At 37.4% G+C, this 27631-nt stretch overlaps 3 protein-coding genes across 3 annotated transcripts in view; 1 reads left to right on the plus strand and 2 right to left on the minus strand.

The window, feature by feature from the left end:
• Positions 1-7024, minus strand: part of LOC307022734 (fibrocystin-L-like) — a gene marked incomplete at its 5' end in the record, with an annotated part of 63884 nt that extends 56860 nt beyond the window's left edge. Inside the window, 14 exons of the mRNA XM_079655626.1 lie at positions 865-1024; positions 1159-1250; positions 1411-1676; positions 2263-2355; positions 3708-3818; positions 3907-3977; positions 4141-4183; positions 4291-4364; positions 4612-4665; positions 5863-5956; positions 6043-6100; positions 6208-6286; positions 6368-6509; positions 7009-7024. Coding sequence (XP_079511752.1) covers positions 865-1024; positions 1159-1250; positions 1411-1676; positions 2263-2355; positions 3708-3818; positions 3907-3977; positions 4141-4183; positions 4291-4364; positions 4612-4665; positions 5863-5956; positions 6043-6100; positions 6208-6286; positions 6368-6509; positions 7009-7024 — 1353 coding nt within the window. The remainder of the gene's footprint in view (positions 1-864; positions 1025-1158; positions 1251-1410; positions 1677-2262; positions 2356-3707; positions 3819-3906; positions 3978-4140; positions 4184-4290; positions 4365-4611; positions 4666-5862; positions 5957-6042; positions 6101-6207; positions 6287-6367; positions 6510-7008) is intronic.
• A 7597-nt stretch (positions 7025-14621) lies between these two features.
• On the minus strand, positions 14622-17500 carry LOC307023372 (transcription and mRNA export factor ENY2-2). Its single transcript, XM_079656602.1, has 5 exons — positions 17420-17500; positions 17240-17310; positions 17077-17147; positions 16925-16999; positions 14622-14886 (listed from the first exon to the last, which is right to left on the minus strand). The coding sequence occupies exons 2-5, from the start codon at positions 17305-17307 to the stop codon at positions 14810-14812; spliced, it is 291 nt and encodes a 96-aa protein (XP_079512728.1). The 5' UTR covers positions 17308-17310; positions 17420-17500; the 3' UTR covers positions 14622-14809.
• A 191-nt stretch (positions 17501-17691) lies between these two features.
• The window catches only part of nudcd1 (NudC domain containing 1), a 59170-nt gene continuing 49230 nt past the window's right edge, over positions 17692-27631 (plus strand). The window contains exons 1-3 of the mRNA XM_079655108.1: positions 17692-17915; positions 18890-19044; positions 26047-26232. Coding sequence (XP_079511234.1) covers positions 17801-17915; positions 18890-19044; positions 26047-26232 — 456 coding nt within the window. The 5' untranslated portion in view covers positions 17692-17800. The remainder of the gene's footprint in view (positions 17916-18889; positions 19045-26046; positions 26233-27631) is intronic.

Here is a 27631-nt window from a genome sequence, read left to right on the forward strand (position 1 = left end):
TTGTCGACCCGGGCTGCGACCCGACAACATGTCCTATTCTGTTCTCTATTAAAGTACCCTTTCACATCTCCATTGCACCGCCTCCGACTCCATGTCCTCGGCACTACAATATCCATAAAGAAAAAGTAAATCTGTTTACAGTTCTGTTTCATATGGATTTTGATATGTATCCATAGATCTCTTCATTTTGCTCTCAAAGTGCACCAGATTGATGCTTTTAACTTCAATATTACAAAAAAAATGGTGGTGAGGACCCCCCTAGAGGGTGTTAGGTCCACTCCCCAATTATAAAAATAGCACTTTACCACTGCACCCTCTCTAATCTCAGATGCACCCTGAGTCATTTTGTTCTGGAACCGGGCCTGGTCCTTATGTTACATAAAGGCTGGAAATAGGAGACAATGTTAGCTTAGCATATAGGAAACAGCGAGCTAGTTTTTATTTTTCTAAACAACATTTGAAGCATAAAAAAACGTTTGTGTAGCTCTTTTTATTTACTGGGAGCAATGACTTCCTTGGATATTTTCAATAGCTTTCCACCTGTTTCCAGTCTATAAACTAAACTAAGCTAAAGTCTTATAGCTGTGGCGGCTGTAGACAGGGGGAAACAGCTAGCTACTTCTGTTTAAAAAAAAGAATAACAGAAATGTAAGCAATGCATTACTTGGAGGCAGTGGCCTCCTTGGATGGTGCTGGCTAGCTTTTGTGTTCTCAGTTTTCATGTCTATGCTAAACTAAGCTAACAGGTTTGAGCTGTAGTGCACAGATAAGAGAGATGTATCAATCCATTCTTTAAAGGGGAGATGAGCAGATCATCTGGGATGTGGTTTTTTAAGCAAAAACTAAAGATTAGCAACTACATACCTGTTCCTCATTGAACACTTCATATTGAGCCACAATATCCTGAGCTTCATTGACAGCATCATTTGTCTGGTCTGCTGTAAAGGGACTCTCTTCTTTGAACATGGCAATGTTGATAGAAGCTGCACCTGCATATTCTTGATGCAACATTTCCATGTAGTAACTACATACAAAAACAAAAGAAAAGAAATACAAGGGGAATCTGCAATTCCACAGCTACAATGTGTGTGACATGAATGCATGATTAGTATTTCTCAAGAAATAAAAAGAGCCACTTAAGTCATATCAGTTACTTACTATTTTCCTTCTTCCAGAGCCATTACTTTAGACTTTTGCGACGACAATTTTGTATAATCTGAGACATATCTTTCCTGGTATGCGATTTTAACCTGGAGGTTGTGGAAAAAACAGGCAGAAAAAATGTAAGCGATTTTAACATCACATAATATCTATATTTAATTCCCAGATCTTTGATTATTTCAAATTGAACTAGAGCATTTTTCTTTGATTACTCAGATGATTCATGTTGAACTTAACCCTCTTGTATACCTTGTGTTCTGGGAGGCTGGAGTTGCTGAGGTAGAGCTCACATCTGTCATCACAGTGGAGGTATATATTGTAGTTGGCGGAGACTGGAGGGCTGAAGAACCCCCTGGTTCGTGAGCTGAAATAATTATTATCAAAAGTGAAAGAGTGGGGCATGGAGTCGATCCACTGTTCCCAGTATCCACTTGTGTTTTGATTGTAGTCCCAAATGTCAGTCAGGTATCTTGGTGTTGACCCATTCCAAAGTTCCATCTTCAAGCCTCTGCCACCTGGATTTGGAAGAGGTGCATGTTACAAAATGGCAACAAGTGGTGATGAACCAAAATTAGAGCACGCTAATAGAAAAGTGGAGTGGCAAATGTTTCTGATTCCAGTCATTTTTATAGCAAAACAGATATAAACACTCACTACTAAAATGTGAGAATGTGCCACTTTTCTTTGACATATGATTGTAAATTCAATATTTTTGGATTTGGACAAAGTAAGACATCTGAAGACGTCACTTTGTGATCTCTGAAATTAAAGTGGCCATTTGTCACTATATTCTGTATATAAATAACTTTAAGCTGATAAGATGAATGTTAAAGTTTATATGATTATAAAATGATGCATGGGAAAAATATGTGCCGTTATCACTGCCAGAGAACAGCTGATCTTTTGACGGTACACATCAAAGTCTTTAGTTTTGGTGAACTGTGACAAGTGTTGGCGTGAGATCATCATCTTTAGGACATTTAGTTGACGAGCAGATGCTCTACATTCTTCCATTGTTTAAGATGTCAACTGGTGTTAATGCTTTGTTCAGATAATGATAGGGCGCAACAATCAAAAGAAGAAGAGGGCAAGTGTTCTCACCTGGCCAGATTGACATTTTGTTGTTCATCTCGTGTTTGGCCGACCTGCATGTGATTTTGTCATCAGATACACTCTGGATTTCACAAGGCAGGCCTGAAGAAAAATCCAACATCAGTGATTACAATTATTTCACGATAACAGACCCCAATAGAAAACAGCAAACAGCTGAAACGCAACGCTAATCACATTTCGTATGTTTTTTTCAGAACTTCACTCAACTGTCAGCTGACATATAATCTTTGGGAAGAAATTGAAAGGTGAATTACATCTAAATGGACTGAAAAATAAAGAACAATTATGAAACTTGGTTGAATTTTCCCAGTTCCTCGATTTTTATTCCTGATTCCCTTCATCTTTTTTTTCTTTTTTTGTTGTTTTATTTTACATATTGTGATTACAATTCAAATATTAGTTTTTCTACAGTAGTGCATATTTCTGAACATGGTGCACCAGTGGTGTTCGAGGATGATTTGACAAGATAGGAACCAATATTGTTTTAGCCAACATTTTTTATCTTTGCCTAATGTTTTATAAGAGTATATAATAGGATGCAAAAAAGTATGGGAACAACTATACAATTAATGTGAGTGCTAGTTTTTGCTCAGGATCATTTTTGAATCTGTTTAACTCCTTTTGCTGCTGTGACGCTTCAAACCTTATTGGCGTTAAACACAAACAAATTATATTCAGGGAGAAGAAGCTGTGATCTTGGAGTAATGAAAAGGAATTTTTTTTCGTTACTTTGCCTGCTATGACATTTTCACGAAATCTCAAACTTGACTGTTGAGAGTTTTGTACGGAAGAGGATAAGCGCCACATGTGAATTATTTTTTAAGATCTCAACAGAAGGTTTTTTTTTCTTTTACAGTATAGATTAAAGTCCAAATTGTAATTAAAAAAACTTCAACTTTGATTTCAGAATAAAACTTTTTTTTTTTTTGACAGATCTAAAACAATTATTCACATATGGCCCTAATTCCTTATATTTTTAACTTTAATGCATGTAAGTAAAGGCACATTGAACTATCTTAGTATTTTAGTTACTTTGATGTATCATTATCTGAATGCAATTTCTTCATCATCATGTTTCACACAAATGTGGGTGAAAAGTTATGTTCATTTTGATTGGTTATTTGTTCCAACAGAAGATCAACTGTAACTCAAGTCGGTGTGTTCATGACACAACGTCTTATCAAAGATCCAGCATCTTTGTCATGCTCTGCTGTGTCTCAAAGCTTCTAACAGATTCTTTCCTCTTCAGCTCTATGGTTATCTTTTGTTTGCTGCGTCTCAAAGTATGTGCACACTCTGTTTGTTTAGCGAAGGATTATCACCATCGCACGACTTTGAGATGTCTTGTTTTGGTGACACGCAGCTCATTTAAGTTTTGAACACTTTCTACTGTGTGAAAACAAAGTAAGAGAAGTTGCCAGGTGTTGGGTTACCTCCAACGAGAACGCGTGCCGGCGCATCGGTTTGGTCGAAGTTGCGTCCGTGGATGGTCACTAGGGTTCCACCCATGACACTGCCATCGGATGGGGAGACTCCTGTCACCTCTGAACAAAACAATACAATAGTTCACCATAACAAGAATACATATTACAGAGAAAGTGTTTTATTATAAAAAAAATTGGTGTAACATACCTGCATAGGTCTGAAACATGGACAGCTTGCCCAACGCGGAAACCCTGAACAAATTCTTCCCTGCTAAACTCCTGGAGATTTCATTTAAGTACATGTATTAATCCAGGGCTTACAGATCTATCAGAGAGCTTAAAGGTGCATGCATGGAAATCTTAAATTAACTTAAAATTGTAAACAAATTGCAGAAATGTAGTTACTTAGCATGAGGTCATATATCTTTAAACAATGCTTTACCTTCCAAATTCATCGTCGAGAATGTAACTCAAGTTGTGATGCCCTGTTGGGAATGAAACATAATTATTTAAAGATAGTTTTAATTGTTTCAAAATGTAGCTTTTTATTAAGAGTGTCTGTAATTGTGAACTGCCGCTGTGAATTTCTTACCAACATACGTCCCCGTCATTTTGCAGCTCATCCATCCATGCCAAGAAGTATCAGAGTTCAGTTTGATGCCATATCTAAACATATGAGAAACATTTCATACTGTAATTACTTTATCAAATAAAACAAAAGATACACTTTTTCCATGAATCATTTATCAGGGAATTAGAATTTCCTCCACGCATTACACAAAATATTTCTCTGCAGCTGCAATTATGGTGAGAAATATCTAAACTTGAATTCATGTGCCGACAATAAAAATGTACATTATTGTTTCATTTTTTTACCTTCTGGATGCAATCTACACCTAGACAAATTACTTACAGTTCGTCTGAGTTGGGTTTAAGAAAATCACATGGCATCCCTCCCATGTAGGCTCTGCAATAAACAAGATTAGATTCACTGATTAAATACATGATCAGTTTAGTTCATACATTTCAATATTTTAATGGATTTTAAAGGCAAGGCAAGGCAAAGCAAGTTTATTTATATAGAACTTTTCAACACAAGGCAATTCAAAGTGCTTTACAAAAAATGAAAGACATTAAGAAACATTTTAAAGGAAAACAAACATTTTGCAACATTTCTGTGAAACAGTTGAATACACTTTTACGGATTCTACAGCTGAAGATTTTTTTAAAGATTTATTTTACTGACAACCTTTTCCAATATATAGATATTTGTGACAGTATTGTAAGAGGCATTTGGTAATATTATTTTTATTTTTAAAGATTTTATTTTATTTTTTAAAGATTGGCTCTGCTTTGGGACCAAGCCCAAGCCCCCAGCTCGACCAACTGAGCGGGAAATGTGTCAAATTGTTCTGTGTGTGTGTGTGTGTTTGTTTGTGAGTGCCAGGTGTGATTCACATGGGGGGATAAGGCACATAAGGGAGGGGAGGGGCACATCTAGAGTGTGTGTGTGTGTGTGTGTTTGTGTGTGTGTGTGTGTGTGTGTGTGTGTGTGTGTGTGTGTGTGTTGTGTGTGTTTTATCTGATCCGGATGGTTACTAATTCCTTTTCTTTATGGCGGTCATTTTTGACCGGGAACATCATGGGTGTTACAAAGTTGACTAAATCATCCAAAATTCAATGACAGTGGTGATCAGCAATTTTATATGTTCAAATGTCTACTGTGAAGGATATCATGAAGCCTTAATGCAATCGAATGTAAAACAAAAAAGTTATGATTGATGAAAGTAGTAAATCGGTCAGATTTGACCTGAAGACAACAGGAGGGTTAAGACATTTTGCCAATCAAAACCTTTCTTTTTAGCTTAATGAAGGAATGAAAACTTGTTTCTTAAGCATTCCTTAGTAGTTCAATCTGTGCTTTTTTATAAGATATTTACAGGATATCATATCAAATCTGTTTAACTGATTTAAATAACAACAAAATATACTTTAATGCTTGACAAAAATTGTCCAAGTAAGATGAACATTTTAAAATGATGCTATTTATTTGATTAATTGTATCTTTGTTTGATGTTTGAATTGTACTTTTGTAAAACGACTTTGAGTACTCAGAAAAGCGCGTTATCAATTTAATGTATTATTATTAGTATTTTATGTGTACCTCAAAAACCTGACATTGAGGCCATTGGTGCTCCTAGCAGTGTTGCTTCCATACACATCAGTGAAGGTGCGACCGGTGATTGTCACCACGGAGCCTGCAGTGATTTTGAAGTGAGTTAAATATCAAGTTTCCACTGTGAACTGTGAATTTAATAGATGCTATAGAAGTAAAGAACGGTACCTGGAGGACCACTGACTGGAGTCATAGAGCCGATAGTAGGCGTGCGATACCGCACAGTCTGAGAATGGTAAAAAAAAAAGTTAAAAACACAAACTTGACTGGAGCATCAGATAAATGGAGGTGTCTTGTACGTACATAAAAGCTGCAATGGTATGATTTGTGCACGCCACTGCACATACTGCTGTCAGGAATGGGAACACCGTCCACACTCAAATGGACCACATAGCGACCATTCGGCATTGCTCTGTGATGGGAAAAAATTGTCATTTTAGATAGAAGATGTGACTTATACAAGATGGTGTATTTTCAATGAAGTTGCCCCTACCTGGTGTAACAGGTGATCTGCTTGCCGTGTGTTGAGTCTTTCTCCACGTCACAGGGGACTGACAGGGTGTCCGACACCATGAACACAAGGTTGCCCATTGAGTATTCACTTGGATTCAGCTTGGGTCTTTCCAGGGCAAAACCTGGTGGGAGGGGGGGGTTATTTTTATTTATTAACAAGCAGACAGGGTGAGTCTAACTGAACGAAAACCACTTAAGTCCCACAAGTGTTTAAGAGAATCCAACTTTTGGCACAGTTTAGAAACAAAAAATACACAATATACAGTACATTGTACTTTTCAAAAAATATATATTTTTTTTTAACCTACAGCAAAAAAAAACAACAAAGAAAGGCATGACATTTAAAAACATGTTTTAATGTGAATAAAAAAAGAAAATAAAGAAAAAATAAGAACAAAAAAATACAATAAAACAACAAACAGCCCAGATAATTGTTAAACTGATAATGGAAAATGTATAGGAATTTAATATAAATTGTTATCATAATAAACGAGAGATAAATATAACATGAATATATAATAAAATGTAAATACAAGAATAATTAATACACAACTGTAACTTCTTTAACCTAATCTTAAAGCTCTAACAATAGTTAGTATGCTATGCGATGTCATCTCTTACCTGTGCCTGAAAGCATCACTCGTGTTGCTCCATTATGGCTGCCTCTGTGTGGACTTATGTAGTTAACGCGTTGAGCACCTGAAATACACATAAATAATCTCTTATTTAATACATAAATAGGCTAATAAAGACATTTGACTAAATGGGCCTTTAGGCAGCAAGTACTTGTTTGTAAATTAGCTCACTTTCCGCATTTCAAAAGGTGAAAACATCTAGATTCAAGTTCATCCCAATGAAGAAAATGCAGATTTTATAACTTGTTATTTTCTTGTTAGTTTGTTATTGGATACTTACTGCAGCAGCAGCACCACCACACTGCGAGGAGGAGACCTGCCGCCTTCATCCAAGACTCCATCCTGGAGATTTCCCAGAATTCCCTGCTGCTTCACCTGCAGCCTGCTGTGATGGAAGCTTTTGAGAAACTGAAATAAAAGTGCTCAATTAGCAAAATTCATGGGTGTAAAGTAACTAAGTACATTTCCTCAAGTACTGCACTTAAGTAACATTTTGAAATACTTGTACTTTACTTGAGTATTTCCATGTATTGCTACTCTTTACTTCTACTCCACTACATGTATTTAATACCTTTAGTTGCTTCAAAGATGTGGATGAATGATGTGAAATATAATCAAGGGTTAAATCAGACTTTAGTTCCACCTGGAGTAAATTCACAAGCTACCCTGCAGTATACAAAGTCATTCAAACTAGCTGCACCTTTACCAGCTTTGAGAACACTTTCATGATCAATCATTATAAAAATATCATCTGAAAAGGAACAATCTGCACAATGACTACTTTTACATGTACTTTTGGTACTTTGTTTTGATGCCAATACTTTTGTACTTTTACTTGAGTAACATTTTTGAATGCAGTACTTTTACTTGTAACAGAGTATTCCAACACTCTGGTACTCATGTACTTTTACTCAAGTAATACATCTAATTAAAAAAACTGAATAAAAAACATAACAAATAAAGATATGAAAGAAATGTGATTCAGGAATGTTTGTACCCTGAACAAAAAAACAGTTACAAACAAATATATAATCATAATATAATAACAGCCAAATGGCAATTTAATGAACTTTCAAACGTTCAAAGTAAATGTTATAACTTGATATTTTTTTAATAAGATACGATGATTAAATGATTAAAGCTCACCTGTTGAAAAGGAGGTTTACCAGAGTGTTGACTGAGTCAGCTGTTCACATGGACAGAGAGAGACTGCCTGACAGAGGACAGCGCTGACTCTTTATGAGGCTGCTTGTGTCCTGCCCCTCACCTGAGACTGGGAGGAGACTCACCCACCCCGGTGTCCACATCACCACAACAATGTATATCTGTTGTTGGAATACAACACAGCAAACAGATTTGGCCATTTCCTGTCCTAGAGTCAAACTTACAGTAGGATGAGTAACGGCTTCATGGACGGGAATCAAATCAGACCTTTGTTAAGAGGAAGTAGGGAAACTATAAAAAGTCAGCACCAGTGACACATGTTGGAAGGTTAAAGTGATTGGAAATACATAAAATAAATACATTTGATCTTTCTAGCAGAAGATTTGTACTGCATTCCAACCTCCCAAGTGAATAGTACAAACCAGTTTAAATATGGGGGTGTTTAAAAAAATAATAATATTGTGTCCAGACTTTCCTGTTCAGTTCATATATGAAGCACAACATACATGTTGGCTGTAACTGACAAAAAATCATAACAACAAAAAACAAACTAACAGAAATGCACGACATATTGAAAATAACTGACTCATTTATGATGCGTTAAGTGTTTATTTTGTTGCGGAGGATTTAATAAGGAATTTCCAGTTCTAGTTTATATTTCAAATCTGAGTTCAACAAATTGAAATACCAAAATAAATAACTTTACTTGAAACACCTAAAGTGTCTGGGTTGAATAAAACTTACTGTAAGTACATGTTGTATTTTCTGAACAATTACTCTCTATATATATATATAAGGGTTCAAATAAAGATATATTGAGACGCATAAAGGCCAATGGAGGCGATCCATGCATGAAGTAAAAGAAAGAATCTGCCAGAAAAGGTGAAAGAATAATCACAATGACTTTAATAGAGACTAATAATGACCCAATGGACTGTGGGTGACGTATTACTTCACTACCAGAGAGCACATGACTCTGGCCAGCCCTACTTTAGGAAATGCAACATTAAAAACTAAGGATTACAATTATATTACTTTGTATGTAACTGGTTATTACATTATATAGCATTATCAACACAATTTATGTACATATACAAAGTTCCTGTAACACATTATATTAGAAATGTTTTAAATGGAAAAACTGCATTAAATAACAAAACCATGTCCTATCCTGTGTCAATAAACTGAGTTACGACACTCTGCAGCTCGGGGATACAGCCTCGTCATTTCAACTACAATTTTGCAACAACCACACAGAAAATTCAACCAAATCAAAGACAGGAAATGCTTCATACAATACGAGCTTTAAATATATAATGAGCTAATCGTGTCATTCTGAACTAACAGAGATTAGACTTGTTCAGTACTATTAATCATCAGTCGTTATCTTGTCTGTGCTATTTTCAGTTATGTCCTCTTTCAACACTCATATAAAGCATAACAAAAAACGTTATACCATTTCCTGTATTATCAAACCCTTTCTCTATAGCAGATGAAAAATAAGGTAAATGATGACCTGTTATTTTACTCAAATAAAAACATATTATTTTGTAGTTCTTATTTTTGTTAACAGCTGTAACAAGCTTAGAGGTTTTGAATGGCTTCACATCCATTACAAACCTTTAAGCTAAAAATTGCCACATTTTCTGAGAAAACTCTTTTGTTGACAAAAATGCAGTGGTAAGTCATTAACTACATTTACTCGAGTACAGAGACAATTCGACTGCTTTAAACTTCTGCTGTTTGTACTTTCTACTCCGCTACATTCGTTTCACCGATATATTTACTAATTACTTATTCAGATTTTGGCACCCAATACTTAGGAAAAACTTAAAAATATGATTATTTGGTAGAGATTAAACCCTCAAACATTATATTTAAGTAACTACAAAAATGATTGGGTTAAGAGATCATGAATTAGCAGCAATCTTGCTAAAAAAAAGTAGCTGCTTTTGCTTTAAAATATGTATTTAAAAAAATGTAGCGATGATTTGTTTTACTCCTCATACTCCTTTAAGTTAATCTTCCTGATCATACTTAAATACTTTTATTAAAGCGCCATTTTCCATGCAGTACTTTTACTTAAAATGGAGTATTTTCACAGAGAGGTTTCAGTACTTTCACCCAAGTATAACACAGGAGGGGTAGCAGATGTTCAGCTTTTATCACCAGGCCTTCACTGTAGGAGAAGCAGCTTCCACAGAGACATTTATATTCTTACGAAACGTGAGAACAGCAGCAGTCCACAAGCCTTTCCATTAACAAGACAAAGGGACTTCTGTCATCCTTTCTTTTGCTGTCATTTTATTGTCAGCTCAAACCATCAGTCATGTTGTTAAGAAAAGAAGAGGAAGGTGATGAGAGACAAATCAAATGCTCCTCATCTTCAAGTTATTCATTGATGGAATCATTCAAAAGAGAAAAAATCATTCATTATGTACAAAACAAACATTCCAAAATAACATGTGTTAAATTGTGAGCAAAAAAGGTTCATGTTTTTCTTTAACTAACTTCTAAAATTGCTGGATTTCCTAAATGAGAACAAATAATCCTACTGTAATGAGAAGTCAACCTCAACATTTTGGGATTTTTTTGGTCAAAGAAGAATTCAGATCCTTCACTTAAGTAAATTGTATTTATGCGTGTGTAGTAGTTTGTATGTATGTGTATGTATATTTCTTGTTTTATATATGGATATAACTGTCAGGATTAGTTTTTTAAATGTTTAGTTTGAACCTGGTGCAATGTCATTAAAGAATTTCTGACACATTTATGTAAAAATACTCCATTATGAGTAGAAATCCTATACGAACAATATCTCACATTGTTAAAAGTACAGAAGATTATCAGCAAAATGTACTTAAAGCATCAAAAGGAAAAGCAGAATATATATGGCAGAATCATGGCCTCCTCATGTGATATACTATATAACATTTGGAGATGTTAGTATTGTATCATCATGTCGAAATTTAATGTTTACAAAAATGCTTGATGTTTCTTTTTTCAACTCAAGTAGATTATTTAATAGTTTGTTTTAATACAAAATAAAAAAAGTGAATAAAGCTGTAAAATAAAGAATTGGAGTTAAAGCACATTATTTCCTCTATAAATTGAATAATGGTTACCGTTTCTTCCATAAGCATTCTGACCAGGATTGTGCATGTGTCCTAATATGTTGGCAAACAGGCACACACATAGATGTCATAGATGTCACAGATACACAAAGGGGCTGCTGTATGAAGACACAAGCAGGCTCTCACACCATCCACGCCATGGCTTAATAAAAACTAAAACAAAAATACCCGTCAGTATAATCTGAGGAGCGCACGCTACACTGACAGCTCCTCTCTGACGTCTGGAATCACCATGCGGCAGATATGTGGTCCAGCAGGTCAGACAGTGATGTGTCACCTGAGAGCTTCCTGTGATGCTGAACACAATATCTACTGATAAGGAGCACGAGACGTGTTCCATCTCAGCAAGAGATATTTTCAATGAGACAATGTTATACTTTCAGAACATAAAATCATTCAATGTATGATTTCCAAATGTAAAAACTTCCTGGCTCATTTAAAATAAAATAAAAATAAAAAAAAATAACAAATAGATATCAATTATGTGTTCATAAAGAAGTTATTTATGTTAAATATATATCTATATGTTTTTTTTACATTATCGGTCTTTTCTTTCATAGAGATGCACAACCTCAGTCAAATGACCAAATAATGCAGTTATGAGTAAGAATAACACATGTATTGTATATTAATGTATTGATTATTAATTCATATTTTATTGATTATTTATATACATAAATCATTTATTTCTGAAAAGCTATATATATATATATGTGTTTTTTTCCCCCTACCAATGCCTCAGTAAAATGACTGAATAATGCAGAAACATTAAGCAGGGCTCGAGCTTAAGGACGTCCCGTCGTCCCGGGGCCGAAAAAAATAGTGTCAGGGAGGATAAAAAATAATTTGGGGACGAATTTGGGACGAGAGTTAAAATAAAAATACCCTGCTAACTCTACTACAAACGGCGATGAAAATGAAATCGACTGCACGTTGTGTGTAGCACACAATTATTAAACCTCCTTGTCAACATAAACACACAAAACATTTAGCAACCCGCGAAACACACACACACACACACACTCACACAGACAGACAGACAGACAGACAGACAGACAGACAGACAGACAGACAGACAGACAGACAGACAGACAGACAGACAGACAGACAGACAGACAGACAGACAGACAGACAGACAGACAGACAGACAGACACACACACACACACACACACACACACACACACACACACACACACACACACACACACACACACACACACACACACACACACACACACACACACACACACACACACACACACGTGAGCTGTGCCCATGTGCTGTCAGCCAGCCGCACAGCTGGCTGTGCCCGCGAATTCCTGTCCCGCAAATTCGCGGGTCTATCTACAGTAGGCCATGTACTGAGTGTGTGTATTTCGCGGGTTGAGTGATGTAAAATGACAATGGTATGCCGTGGAGGAATTCTGAAATGTTTTACCGTTACATCACAAAAACGCACAGCAGAACCAGACCCTGGAGCGCCGGCCTCTTTATTGACTTACTCCACTTCATCCCCTATGGGTAATAAGGCTGCGATGAGAACCCTCCATCGTATTTAGTCCTTAGCAATATGCTGCGCCTCTCCCCATGTATGGATGGGTACCGAGCCCCGGTATTAAACGGGCTCCGCCCGGGCCGGAATTATTAATGACAGTGGTAACGTTAAGCTCCGACGTTATCTGACTTTTTATCGGTACTGGAGACATTTAAAAAATATATGTCATATGTAGTATTGCTACATAAACATTATATCGCAGTTTTAGTTTATCCAACTCCGTTTCTAATATGCAATAAGACTACAACATGCGTCTAAGATGTATTTTCGAGCTTTCCAATCCAGACGAGATCTCTCTCTCCCGTCTGTGTGCGAGGGGGCGGGGCAGTTTGTAAAGGTCTCCTGACTGTGTTACAGACTGTCCTCCTGGTTAGTGGTTACTCTGGGTTCTGTCTTCAGGACAGAGTGTTGGATTTTTTTTGATAATTGGATGGGACTTGATTTGATTCAATATTAGTAATTTTCTCGTTTGTGTGTTTGTTTAAATATATTTGGCCTTTGTCATGTGATTGACTGATTTACTCAAATAAAAAGGTTGATGAATTATCATCTAATGATTTGTATGATGTTTTATTTATGTTAAAGGTCACTTTGAATGATTTTAACTAATGATAAGTAGTAGAAAAACTAATATTTTAAATTCGGGACGGTCCACATTAATTTCGGGACGGCTTAGATTGTATTTCGGGACGGTTCCGGGAGGATGGTGAAAAAAGTTAGTCGAGAGCCCTCATTAAGAATAACAAATATAATCTTCTTTTATATACACATAAATATAACTGTATATAGAATGAACAAAAATATAAACGCAACACTTTTGTTTTTGCTCCCATTTTTCATGAGATGAACTCAAAGATCTAAAACATTTTCTATATACACAAAATAACCATATTTCTCAAATATTCCTCACAAATCTGAAAAAATCTGTGATAGTGAGCACTTCTCCTTTGCCGAGATAATCCATCCCACCTCACAGGTGTGGCATATCAAGATGCTGATTAGACAGCATGATTATTGCACAGGTGTGCCTTAGGCTGGCCACAATAAAAGGCCACTCTGAAACGTGCAGTTTTGCTTTATTTGGGGGGTCTGGGGGGGTCCGAAAACCAGTCAGTATCTGGTGTGAGGATTAGGGTAATGTTGTGAATCGAGTGGCCTGTGTTCGTCGTCCCTAACATACGCCTGCCCATACCATAACCCCACCACCAACATGGGCAACTCGATTAACAACATTACCCTAACCCTAACCCTCACACCAGATACTGACTGGTTTTCGGACTCCCCCAGACCCCCCCAATAAAGCAAAAATGCACGTTTCAGAGTGGCCTTTTATTGTGGCAATATTTGAAAGAAATGGTTATTTTGTGTAAATAGAAAATGTTTTAGATCTTTGAGTTCATCTTATGAAAAATGGGAGCAAAAACAAAAGTGTTGCATTTATATTTTTGTTTAGTGTATATATTTTTTTCTTTTTGAGAAATGCAGAGCATCACTAAAATCACTTCTTCAGTGGTGTGATTATAATAATATAAGTACTTACCAAAACATCTGAAACAGTCCCACAGCCATGTATGGGAGAGAGACATTTCTTTCATTCCGTCTGCAGTCTTTTTTTTAAACACAAAATCCATTATACTGTCTCACGAAACACAATAGGAATACAAGTTCAAATGCGTTCAAAAGCCCTTAATTACATGTCAAACAGGTGTTTAGTTCTAAGAAAGAAAATGTCAGGACCCCAATGATCAAAATAGGCATGACTTTATTATTTTTCCAAAACTGCTGCATAACAAACTAAAATCAATATGAAAACACACAATAGAAAATAAAAATAACACTTCAGCATTGCTCACAATGAGAACAAACATCAGTTTGGATTTTAATTGTGGATCTACAGAGAGTAAAAAAATGTCTAGACGGGGAATCGTCTCTTTCACAAGGTGGCGTGTTGAGCTAGGAAAGCTCGGATTCTCTGCAGGAGCTCTTTCTTCACACTGTCTGGCACGAGTGCTGCATAGGAAGAAAAATGGTGGATATATTAGTGTACACTACAGTAATGCATTAAGATAATTCAAAACACTGTTTATTTTGTACTAGACTGCATTATGTTGAGAGGTGTTGAAACCAGACAGCACCTGTCAGTGTACAGCAGCACAAAAACAACTGTGCCGCGCATGAATTGCTCTAAATGTAACATTGTCTCAACATAACCTCCATTTGACATATCATAGTATCTGTTCAAACATGGCTCAACAATGTGTTCTTTACTGTGCAGCCTTTGTACTGTGAAGCTCTGATTGAAAGACATTGGCATGCATGCAGGGTAAGAAAGACAATATATGTATATATATATATATATATATATATATATATATATATATATATATATATATATAAAAATATATATATATTTTAAAAGCTCTTTTTGGACAATCTTACTGATTAAATCATATTTTATTTTATGAAATTAAATTGTTTAACCGTGCAGTTAAAAAAAACAGTGGTTGAAAATAACTGTTAGTTATTTTAACCTCTTTAAGCTCTTTAGTTTCCCCGATATTGTTCTCTATTTAGGAGCTTTAAGTTCAGAAGAGCCCACCTGTCTCCCTTTATCCCACATATTCTGCATCAAATCATTCTTCATGTCATTTTTGTTTTTTCCACAAGCCATAAGACGATTGAACGCATGAGTTCTGGGAAGTGCCTGTATATCCTTATACTATGCATTCATGTGTACAGCGCACAGATGTATTGTGTGTGTCAGACTAGCATTTTAGCTAATCTTATTCTACATGTATATAGTTGACCTCTTCTGCATTGACTCGCACATTGGTCACTTGCAACATCACCTTGTACTATTTTATTTATATTCTGTTTCTTCCTGCACAATTTCTTAGGTTATTTGACTTGAATAATTGAATCTATACGCTGTTTGGAATGGGTGAAATGTTCGCTTCTCGTGGCTGCTCCATTCGGTTTTTAAATGGTGACACCTGCATTGAGTATTCTAGTTTGTTTCCAATTAATTATCACTTGAATTTCTCTGTGAGATCACTAAATATTAAACATACCTCATCTCATTCTATCTAGTGTTTTGCATACATTTCCCCCCCAAAAATGGTATCTCTAGAAACCTTCAAAAATGTTAATAAAGTTCTGATGTTTAAAATAAAATGTCACTTTTATTCACGATGCCATAACGTGCCTCTTTGTTTTCTTGAGTAGATTATATTCCCATATTCTTTAATTTGGTTATTTGTTTAATCTACTTGCTTTAGTATCACTTCGTATGCTTTAGTATCACTTCATATGCTTAAAGTAAAGTGTCTTTCATTGTTAGATTTTAATCAGTTTAGCTTGCAGTTTGTTTTGATATCTTATACGGTATGTTCTTTAATTGTTTCTCTGTATTGTATTCCTATGTCCAGGAGCACGAGAACACATTAGCAGCACACATGGGCGTAATTTCCACTGGGGACAGGGGGGACATGTCCCCCCCACTTTTCAAAATCCCGTTTGTGTCCCTCCCACTTTTCAAATGTGTTTATTATTATTTTTTACTTAAGGGGTCATCTTCACGGAGGAGCGTCTGTGTGTGCGTGGCACGAGCGCATTTTGTGTGAGAGAAAGAGAGAGAGACAGAGAGAGAGAGACAGAGAGAGAGACAGAGAGAGAGATACAGAGAGAGAGAGACAGAGAGAGTTACGGGGGTTGTTGTTAGCATCTGGTGCTAGCTCGGAGCTAACAGAGATTAGAAGCACCCTCAAGGATGTGAGGTCATCACAAATAAAATAGGCTCACATGGATAGGATACTAGACACATTTGCGCACTCATTACACTACACATTTGTCTTGGATTAGTTATTTGTAGAAAGGCAGGAAATGGAATTCATTGCGGAGGACCCTCTGTTTTGTGTCCCCCCCACTTCTCAAACCAAAGTTACACCCTTGGCAGCACAACTTGAGTATGGTTTGTATTTGTGTGCATCTTCCACCCCCTGCTGTTGTGTTTGCACCATAGACTGTATATATAAAGGTTTGCACATACCTCTGCCTTTTGGTGTGACTTCTGTAACCAGATCCTCCACTGTGACATGCTCAAGGCCCTTTTCTTTGATCACATCTGCACAAAATAATTCATCAGCAATGCAGCTTCATTAAAAGCACCGTTACACACAAAGACAAATACAAATCCAATACCTTTGCAGTGTGCCTTCAGCTGATCCTTCCATCCACACTCCACCAGCTTTGCCCTGAGCAGTTCCTTCAACCTGCGGCCAACATTTAGTATACACTATTTAAATATCTAAATGGTCTCTGAAAGCATTATTCCGACCTCAGTGAAGATAACAGCTGAACTCACCGCTCCCGTTCCCCCATTTCTATCAGCTTCTGGTTTATTGCAGCCCTCATCTGGGAGTCTTTGCTCATGGTCTGTCAAAGCCGAACACACACAGTTAGAATTTCCGTTTAAGTGCAACTACTTCATGGGAATTTAGCTACGAAACCATCTGTATTTCACCAGCTATAAAGTAAACGTTACCTTATGTCGAGATGTATCAGCTGGGGAACACACAGTCCCTTCACAAAACCATACCGACTAAAACACCCTCAGTAGTGTAACGGTTCCGCTTTGGCTGTTAATTATTTTTAGCAAACAACGTCACTACTTATAAAAACACAGCATGTAGAAAATAGCTCACTTTAATAACAAATGAATACATTTTTTTAGGACAACTATAGTTATCAAATCACTTATTATAACCCTTTTAGAGAAATACAAGAACTCAAACTCCCATGAGCAACAGGGCATTTTGTGTCCGCTGCGAAATGGCTCCGGGTCTGCCAAACAGGAAACGTGTTCTGCAACAGTATTTTCTTGCTTCATATCAACTTATGCACACACTAGTCATATAAAATAGATATGGCTGCGTCAAATTATTCCTTGAAGGTGAACAGGGAGCTGTTGGACCCCAACTTTGAGAGCTACAGGTTATCTCTGGACTCCATACCGACGTACAACGTTGAGCTGGATGCTGGTGAGAGACACTTAACAGACAGTTAGCAACGGTGCCAGCTAGCTTAGCACTGAGGATGCCACACTGTGATAGCTAACCTTAGTAACAAGTTCAGTTATATGAATTAACAGGTTGTTAATAATTTTGAAAAGTAGGTTTTTAATGCTTATTTATAATATTAAAAGATAATTATAATATTAGTAGCTGTAGTAATTTTGCTCCAATTATACTTTATGCTATTGGGTTCAGTCTCCCTAAGAAAATGTGTAGAAGTGTCACATCATCATTCAAAAGTGTATAAATATTAACATCATTATTTTTATTTACTTCAAATATTTTTTATGAGAACAATTTTTTACTCACAAACATAAGTTCATGTTTTATACTATCAAAAACATCCAGGACATGCAACACAACTCACTCCACACATGCAGGTTAATCCAAGTTATACTCATCCAGTATGTTCACTACTTGCAGAATACTACATTTTCTACATTTGTACTAACACTTTACTATTCAAAACACTAAAAGTGAAAAGCTATAGTGAAATAATCATAAATCATAAATGTAATCAGATAATAAAGTAATGGTAGAGTGTTATGCCGGTAATGTTTACACATTAAATTCACACAAAACAAAGAAACAGATTTATTCCCTGGCTTTACAGTTTCAAATGGGACTAGGTCATTCAATTTAATTTGCTTTCCAAATCGCAATGTTTTTTTTTTTGCTTGATATACCCAGAATAACCTTGTAAACAAAATATACAGTAGAGGTTTACAAAGACTTAATAACAGCCAGTTAACCACAAAATAAAGCCTACAATGATTAGTATGGGAACCAGAGTTTTTGGTTATTAGATTTAAAGCATACATTTAAAAGGATGGAGTATATACTTATAGTAGTCTCACATGCACAACACTTTATTAATAACAAAAATATGATATGATCCTGTGATGCCTTTTTCTAACCTTCTCTTTTTATCTGTTCTGCAGCCGTGGAGGAGGTGAAGTTGAAGGATACTCAGTACACCCTGGAACATATGCGTGCTTTTGGCATGTACAATTACCTCCACTTAGACCCTTGGTACGAAGACAGTGTTTTGTTTGTGGACTGCAAAGGAAGAGTTCTCAGTCTAACCGTCACTCTGGTAAGAATTCAATCCTTATTTTTCTCTTTTAACTCCTTGTTCCTGGCTTGATCGATTGCCAATACAGTGTTGCCAACCAATTCCTTTGTATTTATTCTTGAAGTCAATTAATATGGATGTGATACTAATGTGATCTAATATGTGGAACTGTAAGTGGTCTTTAATGCATCTGACACACCAGCAGGTGGTGACCAAGTACTTGTGTAATAGCAGCATCAACCTACGATGCATTTCTGGCAGGTGGTGTCAAGAAAAATCCTATTTTGCTAAAATTCCAAACATTTTACAAGCTGCACTTTTAATGTGGCTCATTATTATTCCCCCTAACTTACTTCAGAGGCAACTAGAGAGGCAGTGAGTACGTCTTAAGAGGGTACAGTCTTTAGACAAGATCTGGTTAATGACAGGAGTGATTACATAATTGACCCACGTCACTGATCCAGGTTTGTTAAGGAAGATGACTCAGATGAGGAGCAAATGACCTTCTCCGCAGTCTTCTTTTATGTATAAGACATCATTGACCATGATTAGAGATAATTGGTGCTACATCAGTGTTTTTTAAAATCAGATCTAGCCTGAAAGATGATCATCCTGTGAGACTGTATTACTGGCTTTCAGTGGCATCATTACGTGACTCTTTATGAAAATGTGTTTCTCAAACCCTAATTACAATCATCACATGATAATTATGGTCCCTGATGAGGCTTTGTGCGTACATGTGCACGGCATAGGCAGTTCACACAGGGCAGTAACGGATGCTGGATAAAAAGGTCTCAAAGGTGCCTCGTGTATTAGGAAGCGATATAATACGCAGTGTCACGCTCCATGGAAACAACAGGGCAGCTGCTGTGAGGTCCTTTTGAAAATCTGTTAGTTCACGGGATGAGTAATTGATGCTCGTGTGGTGGCATTACTGTGTATTAGTAATAAGGCTCTGAGACAATATGAAGCCGAGTCACATGGGCAGCAACATGACAAGTGGCATCTACGTCTCTCCTGGATGAGTTATTTTTCAGCTCTCATATTGAAGGAATCTTCTTTTGGCCTTTTAATAAGAATAATTTTATGGAAATGATGTTTTGCTTTGTATTCATATCAGATGTTAAGAGGAGAGTTTTCCTCCAGGATCAGAGTGCCCAATTCAATACGAAAGAAGTGACCTTTCTGCTCCTCACGACTTCAAAGCCTTCTCTTATTAAGTGTTTGCGTCTTTGTGAGTCATGACCCCACGGCAGTGCTTATGGATGGCAGTTTAAAAACGACAAATATATCAACCATTTTTACATGATTCAAAAATATATCCCACAGTTGTTTTACTTTCTACCATTCCCAGGCTTTTCTCTACAAATAATGCTTTACAAATTAGTTGATTAATGTATTTGTTGATGTTTAAATAACTAACTAATCTTTCAAGCAAAACAGCCAAATCAAATCGTGATTCCAGCTTAATTTGCTATCCGTCCTTAGGGCTGCAACAAACGACTAATTTGATAATCGATTAATCTATCGATTAATGAAACGATGAACCGACTATTCGGACTATTATGCCTTGCACAATTTCTCAAATGCTCTTATTTTGCCATCAACTTTTAGATTTAGCTTGAGGTTGTTTCAGGCATGTGGAAACTAACAATGAAGACAATAAAGAGTAATACTTGATTCAAAAATACATATATTGTTAAATTAACTTAACAAATTGTGAACAAAATTAACATTGCTTTTTATTTAAATTAAATAAATAATATTTCACATCAAAAGAAACAACAATGTTTTAACAAATCGTATTAAATAATCTGATGACAGAGTTGTAAACAGAATAGCTGAAACTTTAACAAAATAAATAACTCGGTTACCTCTAATCATTAACCCATGTTTGTATAATTTTGTTAACTCTGTGTGTTGCTGACGTGGAAACGTTACTCGTGGATGGGGATAAACTAAAAAGACAGTCGAACCCGGTGCATTCTTCTTCAGTCTGAATGTGGTGCACTTTTGCCAAATGTTTAGACAAATTGCTCGTGTTACCGCCCTTACATGCTAAACTCTTATTGCACTTTTGGCAAGGAGCATTGTCCACATCGAGACGGGTAACATTTAACCACACCTCGGAGCGCTTCTCTCCGCCATCCCCGCCGTGTGTTGCTGCATGTAGCAGCTGCGTGTGTGTAAACTGTCTCGCCCCCCCTTGTCTTTTTGCATATTAGAAACGAGTTGCCGACACTAAGACTGCGATATAATGTTTATGTAGCAATAACACATATGACATATATTTTTTAAATGTCTCCAGTACCGATAAAAAGACCGATAACGTTGGAGCTTAACGGCGCGCAAAACACACGTGATGACGTCACCAACGAATCGACGACTGAATTAGTTGGCAACTAATTTGGTAATCGATTTTAATCGATTAAGTCGATTAGTTGTTGCACCCTATAATAATAACAACAATAACTTTTTGTATGTCTCTGCGGTCCTGCCTGACTCTCACCATACTACTTCCCTGATGGCTCCCACAAGATTGCTGACATCCTCGTGGAATCATCTTCTTATTATACACATAATGCATTTCCAAACATTTGGACTACCTATGTTGTAAATGTATTATCTTTTCGATTTACACACGGCATCTATTGCACGTCTGTCCGTCCTGGGAGAGGGATCCCTCCTCTGTTGCTCTCCCTGAGGTTTCTCCCATGTTCCCCTTTAAACTGTGGGTTTTCGCTGGAAGTTTTTCCTTGTACGATGTGAGGGACAGAGGGTGTTGTGTTGTCATACTGATATTCTGTACAAACTGTGAAGCCCACTGAGACAAATGTAACATTTGTGATATTGGGCTATATAAATAAACATTGATTCATTGATAACTTTTTGTATACAGCACCTTTAAAACAAATTCACCAAGTGCTTTACATGGATCAAAAACGGGCCTTTCAGCCAGCAACAGAGCACCAATTCCGCAACAACACACCCATATAAAATATACAGCGTTTTCAACAATATAAAAGCTTATACCGTAATTTTCAGACTATAAGCCGCGCCTTTTTCCCTATTTTTCGACGCTGCGGCTTATATAACGGTGCGGCTAATCTATGGATTTTTACAGCTAACGGCCAACACCTTTAACTCTATGGACTCTATGGCCGGTCCGCGGACCCCCACCTTTAAGCGGCGGGTTCCAGCAGGAAAAGCTGGAGGTCGGAAAAGAGTGAGACAGGTAGCGCGCAAAAGTAAAAGTGGAACCGAGAGTGGTATGCCGCTGCTGCGGCTTATATTCAGGTGCGGCTTATAGTCCGAAAATTACGGTAGTTAAAATCTTTAATAAAAAGGTGAGTCTTTAATTACATTAAAGTAACTTATTATTAATACCTTTGGGTTTTGTATTGTTGATCAGAAAAAAACAAGCAATTTAATTATGTTATCTTAGGCTCTGAAAAATTGTAACATGCATTTTAGGCATTATTTTTCTTCTTATTTGATTAAACACAAAATAAATAATTGTTATTTAAACTTTTTGCTCCTTGCATTTGAATGAATTAGGCATAGTTTATATTAAAAGTAGGGTATGTAATTTTGGAGAAACCAGCTTAAGTGCGCTAGAATTTGAAAATACACAGCCGGAAAGATCTGCCACTTCCTCACAGAGTCCCTCCTCCAACACACACGAACGCGCACATGACCAATGAGGGCACGAGATAAGTTTGTGCACAGATGGAAGGCTGACAGGCAGGTAGGCCATCCAGTTATTTTAGCCGGGCCGGCTCAAACGATTGGTCGTGCTTTTTACAGTACTACGGCTTCCACAGATTAAATCTTTGTATGGATTTTTTGTCAAAGCACTTAAGATATTCATTGCTATAATCGGGATGTTAAGAGCATTCCATGGGATATAACAAAAAGTGTATCTCGAGCCGGTTTCTCAAACTTACCTACCCCAACTTTAAGGGTTTTGCACCATTTCAAAAATAATAATTAATTGTCCTGGTGGAATCATATAGAAGAATAGGAACAACCTTTATTTATGCCCAAGGGGAAATCTAATTGTTCACACCGTGCAATACACACACATTAGGTGAATAAATATATACACATACAAACAGATGCATTTATGGTGAGGTGTCAGAGCAAACGGGCGGCCAGGTTTTTCCGGAGGCAGGGAGCAGTTGGGGGTTCGCTGCCTGGATCATGGACACTTCGGCAATGCCCAGGAGAAGAAATGCAAAGTCCATACAGACTGAGCTACTTGAGGCCTATTTCTTTTCAAAGATATCTCTATATACTTCTTCTAATATGATTATAAACAAGCACATTCTGAATCAAATCTCTTCTGAAAATGAATCAAGATATGAAACAACTCTTTATTGGGATTCAAAGATCTCATAAAATATTGGCCAGCCCATATAAGACTGATGTAGAGACAGTTACAGTGGGGCAAAAAAGTATTTAGTCAGCCACCAATTGTGCAAGTTCTCCCACTTAAAAAGATGAGAGAGGCCTGTAATGTTCATCCTAGGTATACCTCAACTATGAGAGACAACATGAGAAAAAAAAATCCAGAAAATCACCTTGTCTGATTTGTAATGAATTTATTTGCAAATTATGGTGAAAAATAAGTATTTGGTCACCTACAAACAAACAAGATTTCTGGCTCTCACAGACCTGTAACTTCTTCTTTAAGAGCCTCCTCTGTTCTCCCCTTGTTAACTGTATTAATGGCACCTGTTTGAACTCGTTATCAGTATAAAAGACACCTGTCCACAACCTCAAACAGTCACACTCCAAACTCCACTATGGCCAAGACCAAAGAGCTGTCAAAGGACACCAGAAACAAAATTGTAGACCTGCACCAGGCTGGGAAGACTGAATCTGCAATAGGTAAGCAGCTTGGTGTGAAGAAATCAATTGTGGGAGCAATTATTAGAAAATGGAAGACATACAAGACCACTGATAATCTCCCTCGATCTGGGGCTCCACGCAAGATCTCACCCCGTGGGGTCAAAATGATCACAAGAACGGTGAACAAAATTCCCAGAACCACACGGGGGGACCTAGTCAATGACCTGCAGAGAGCTGGGACCAAAGTAACAAAGGCTACCATCAGTAACACAATACGCCGCCATGGACTCAAATCCTGCAGTGCCAGACGTGTCCCCCTGCTTAAGCCAGTACATGTCCAGGCCCGTCTGAAGTTTGCTAGAGAGCATTTAGATGATCCAGAAGAGGATTGGGAGAATGTCATATGGTCAGATGAAACCGAAATATAACTTTTTGGTAAAAACTCAACTAGACGTGTTTGGAGGAGAAAGAATGCTGAGTTGCATCCAAAGAACACCATATCTACTGTGAAACATGGGGGTGGAAACATCATGCTTTGGGGCTGTTTTTCTGCAAAGGGACCAGGACGACTGATCCGTGTAAAGGAAAGAATGAATGGGGCCATGTATCGTGAGATTTTGAGTGACAACCTCCTTTCATCAGCAAGGGCATTGAAGATGAAACGTGGCTGGGTCTTTCAGAATGACAATGATCCCAAACACACCGCCCGGGCAACGAAGGAGTGGCTTCGTAAGAAGCATTTGAAGGTCCTGGAGTGGCCTAGCCAGTCTCCAGATCTCAACCCCATAGAAAATCTTTGGAGGGAGTTGAAAGTCCGTGTTGCCCAGCGACAGCCCCAACACATCACTGCTCTAGAGCAGGGGTTCCCAAACTTTTCAGCCCGCGACCCCCAAAATAACAGTGCCAGAGACTGGCGACCCAGTTTAATTTCAGTTTTCCGCACTCTCGGAAATAATACAGATGGCTAGTCCGCCCCTGAAAATGTCTATGCAAACGTTATTATTAATAATAATAAAAAAGAAAAAATTATACAAAAGATTATGTAATAAAAAAAATTGTTATAATTTTTTTTTTTTTAGCTTTCCATTTTTATTTTGTAATGATCTTGCGACCCCCACTCGGGAACCCCTGCTCTAGAGGAGATCTGCATGGAGGAATGGGTCAAAATACCAGCAACAGTGTGTGAAAACCTTGTGAAGACTTACAGAAAACATTTGACCTCTGTCATTGCCAACAAAGGGTATATAACAAAGTATTGAGATCAGTGGCGGCGCCAGAGATTTTCTCTAGGGGGTGCTGTGGGGTAGCTTGACGTTTCATAGAGGGTGCTCAAACATTAAGGGTTTCCCATTAATGCACCAGCGCTACAGTTTAAATTTCTACTGCAACAATCCCCAACGCACACACAGTGTACCCGCGACTGTTACAATGAAGGCTCGGTAATCAGCTCACGGCATATAGGTGTAAGCAGGGGTAAAGTGTTATTTTTACAAGTGGGGAGTGGACCTCACCTCCTCTAGCGGGAAGATTTTTTTTTTAAATATTGAAGTTAAAAGCAGCAATCTGGTGCACTTTGAGAGCAAAATGAAGAGATCTACAGTATGCAAATAATTTGGGGCTCCAGCTAACAGTGTCACAAGTAATTTAGCCTATGGGTAGGTCAAAAATCTAATGGGTGCCGGCCATTGGCCTAATCATATCACCTGTGTTGGCCTTATGTTTTTGGTCAAACATTTGTTTGTTTCACATTTGCATCGATGTAATCAATAATTTTTCTGATTTAATTTAATAAAAATAATAATAATAATTTTCGAAAAAAAAAAACTTTTTGGGTTTAGCAATCCTGGGGGGTGCTTCAGCACCCCCTAGCTCCCCCCTGGCACCGCCCCTGATTGAGATGAACTTTTGTTATTGACCAAATACTTATTTTCCACCATAATTTGCAAATAAATTCTTTAAAAATTAGACAATGTGATTATCTGGATTTTTTTTTTCTCATTTTGTCTCTCATAGTTGAGGTATACCTAGGATGAAAATTACAGGCCTCTCTCATCTTTTTTAAGTGGGAGAACTTGCACAATTGGTGGCTGACTAAATACTTTTTTGCCCCACTGTATATGTTTCCCTGGTTTTGTCGGTACAATATTGAATTTCTGTTGTGCTTTTCAGGACACCGCCCTGGGAAAACCGAGAGAGGTGTACAGTTTAACTTCTGACCCCAGCCAGTGTGAGGGTCGTGTGTGTGCGTCGCTCAGCCTCACCTCTGCCACCTGGGCGGCTCTCTCTGACGGAGCCGGCACGCTGACTCTCCTCCGCACCGGCAAGAGGGGAGATGGCACCTTTATGAAGTGGGAGGTAACAATAACATGTGTTTACTGTTGTTAGTTAAAACATTTATTATTTTACAATCATGAATACATCTCTGATGGGATATTAGGTGTTTCAGTTGCAATGTTTTCAGCAGTCGATGTGTAGTTGAAAGAGCAGTAAGTAGTAGTAGTAGTAGTAGTAGTAAGTAGCTGTTTCTCCACATCTATTGGTGACTGAATGGTAGTGCAGCAACATTACATGAACATTCTATGATATACAAAAGTCCACTATATCTCCAGCGGATAGGTGTAACCTCAAAAATAATTTCATATTTAGACTGGCACTTTTACAAAAGACATCTTTGTTTATTTACATTTGTATTTCTAATGGCACTAGATTGATACTTAGTTCACAGCTGAAAATAAGGCTAGTAGTTGGAGAGATGAGGGATGCTTTTAATGACTACTGGAGTCAAGCTAGACATCTCAGCAACAGGTGATATCATCTTTGTGGAGCAGCTCTCCTAGTTATTATAAAAGATCATTCATTTTGATTGTGACAAATATGTTTGTCCATGCCAGCAGACACATTAGCTGGTGTCAACGTTTGATCTTTTTATAATTTCTCATAGTCTTGGATTGCTTGTAAAATAGTTCAAAGATATGGCTGGTGAAATTGTTTTCCTTTTCTTTTTCTTAATGTCAATAAAGTCCTTGATTTACCAAGTCTGTGTAACCACAGCCTGATACACATATTCCTCTGTGCAATATCATTATTAAAAACACATGAGTGAGCGCCGTGTTGCACTGGGTGACATGGTTATATATAATGATGAACACTAGAGGTGGCGGTGATTTATGTAAGAATGAAGACAAGATTCTGAATTGACAACTTAAAAGCTTTAAAAATGTAAAAAGAAAAGAAACTACCGTAATTTTCGGACTATAAGGCGCACCTGAATATAAGCCGCAGCAGCTAAATTGAATGATGTGTACATATATAAGCCGCACTGGACTATAAGCCGCAGGTGTTTTAATGTTGAATTACCATATGTAAGGGTTCGTGCACAGAGGGGATTGTTGGGAAAGAGATGGCTGTTTGAGGAAGCTCCCATTTATTAACATTTCAACAAACAAGTTGCATATTTGCATAACGTATTCAAGTGTTACCATTTAGTGCAATAGTAGCTACAGAACATGTACTGTGCTGTGTAAACTGTACTGTATCACATAGCGTTTCAGACACAAAAACTTTTCAACTTTCAAACTTAAACGGTGCGCTCCCAGCGCATGTACCGGCAGTGATCTACAGCAGTGGTTTTCCACCAGTGGTACGGGGACAAACTGTCTCGCTCTCGTAATGTCTGTCTGTCTTGCTCAGGGCCGGCCCTGACCAATTTGCTGCCCTAGGCAAGATTTTAGCTGGCGCCCCCCCCCCCCCCCCC

This window comes from Notothenia rossii, assembly GCF_949606895.1.
Source record: "Notothenia rossii genome assembly, chromosome: 10".
NCBI lineage: Eukaryota > Metazoa > Chordata > Actinopteri > Perciformes > Nototheniidae > Notothenia > Notothenia rossii.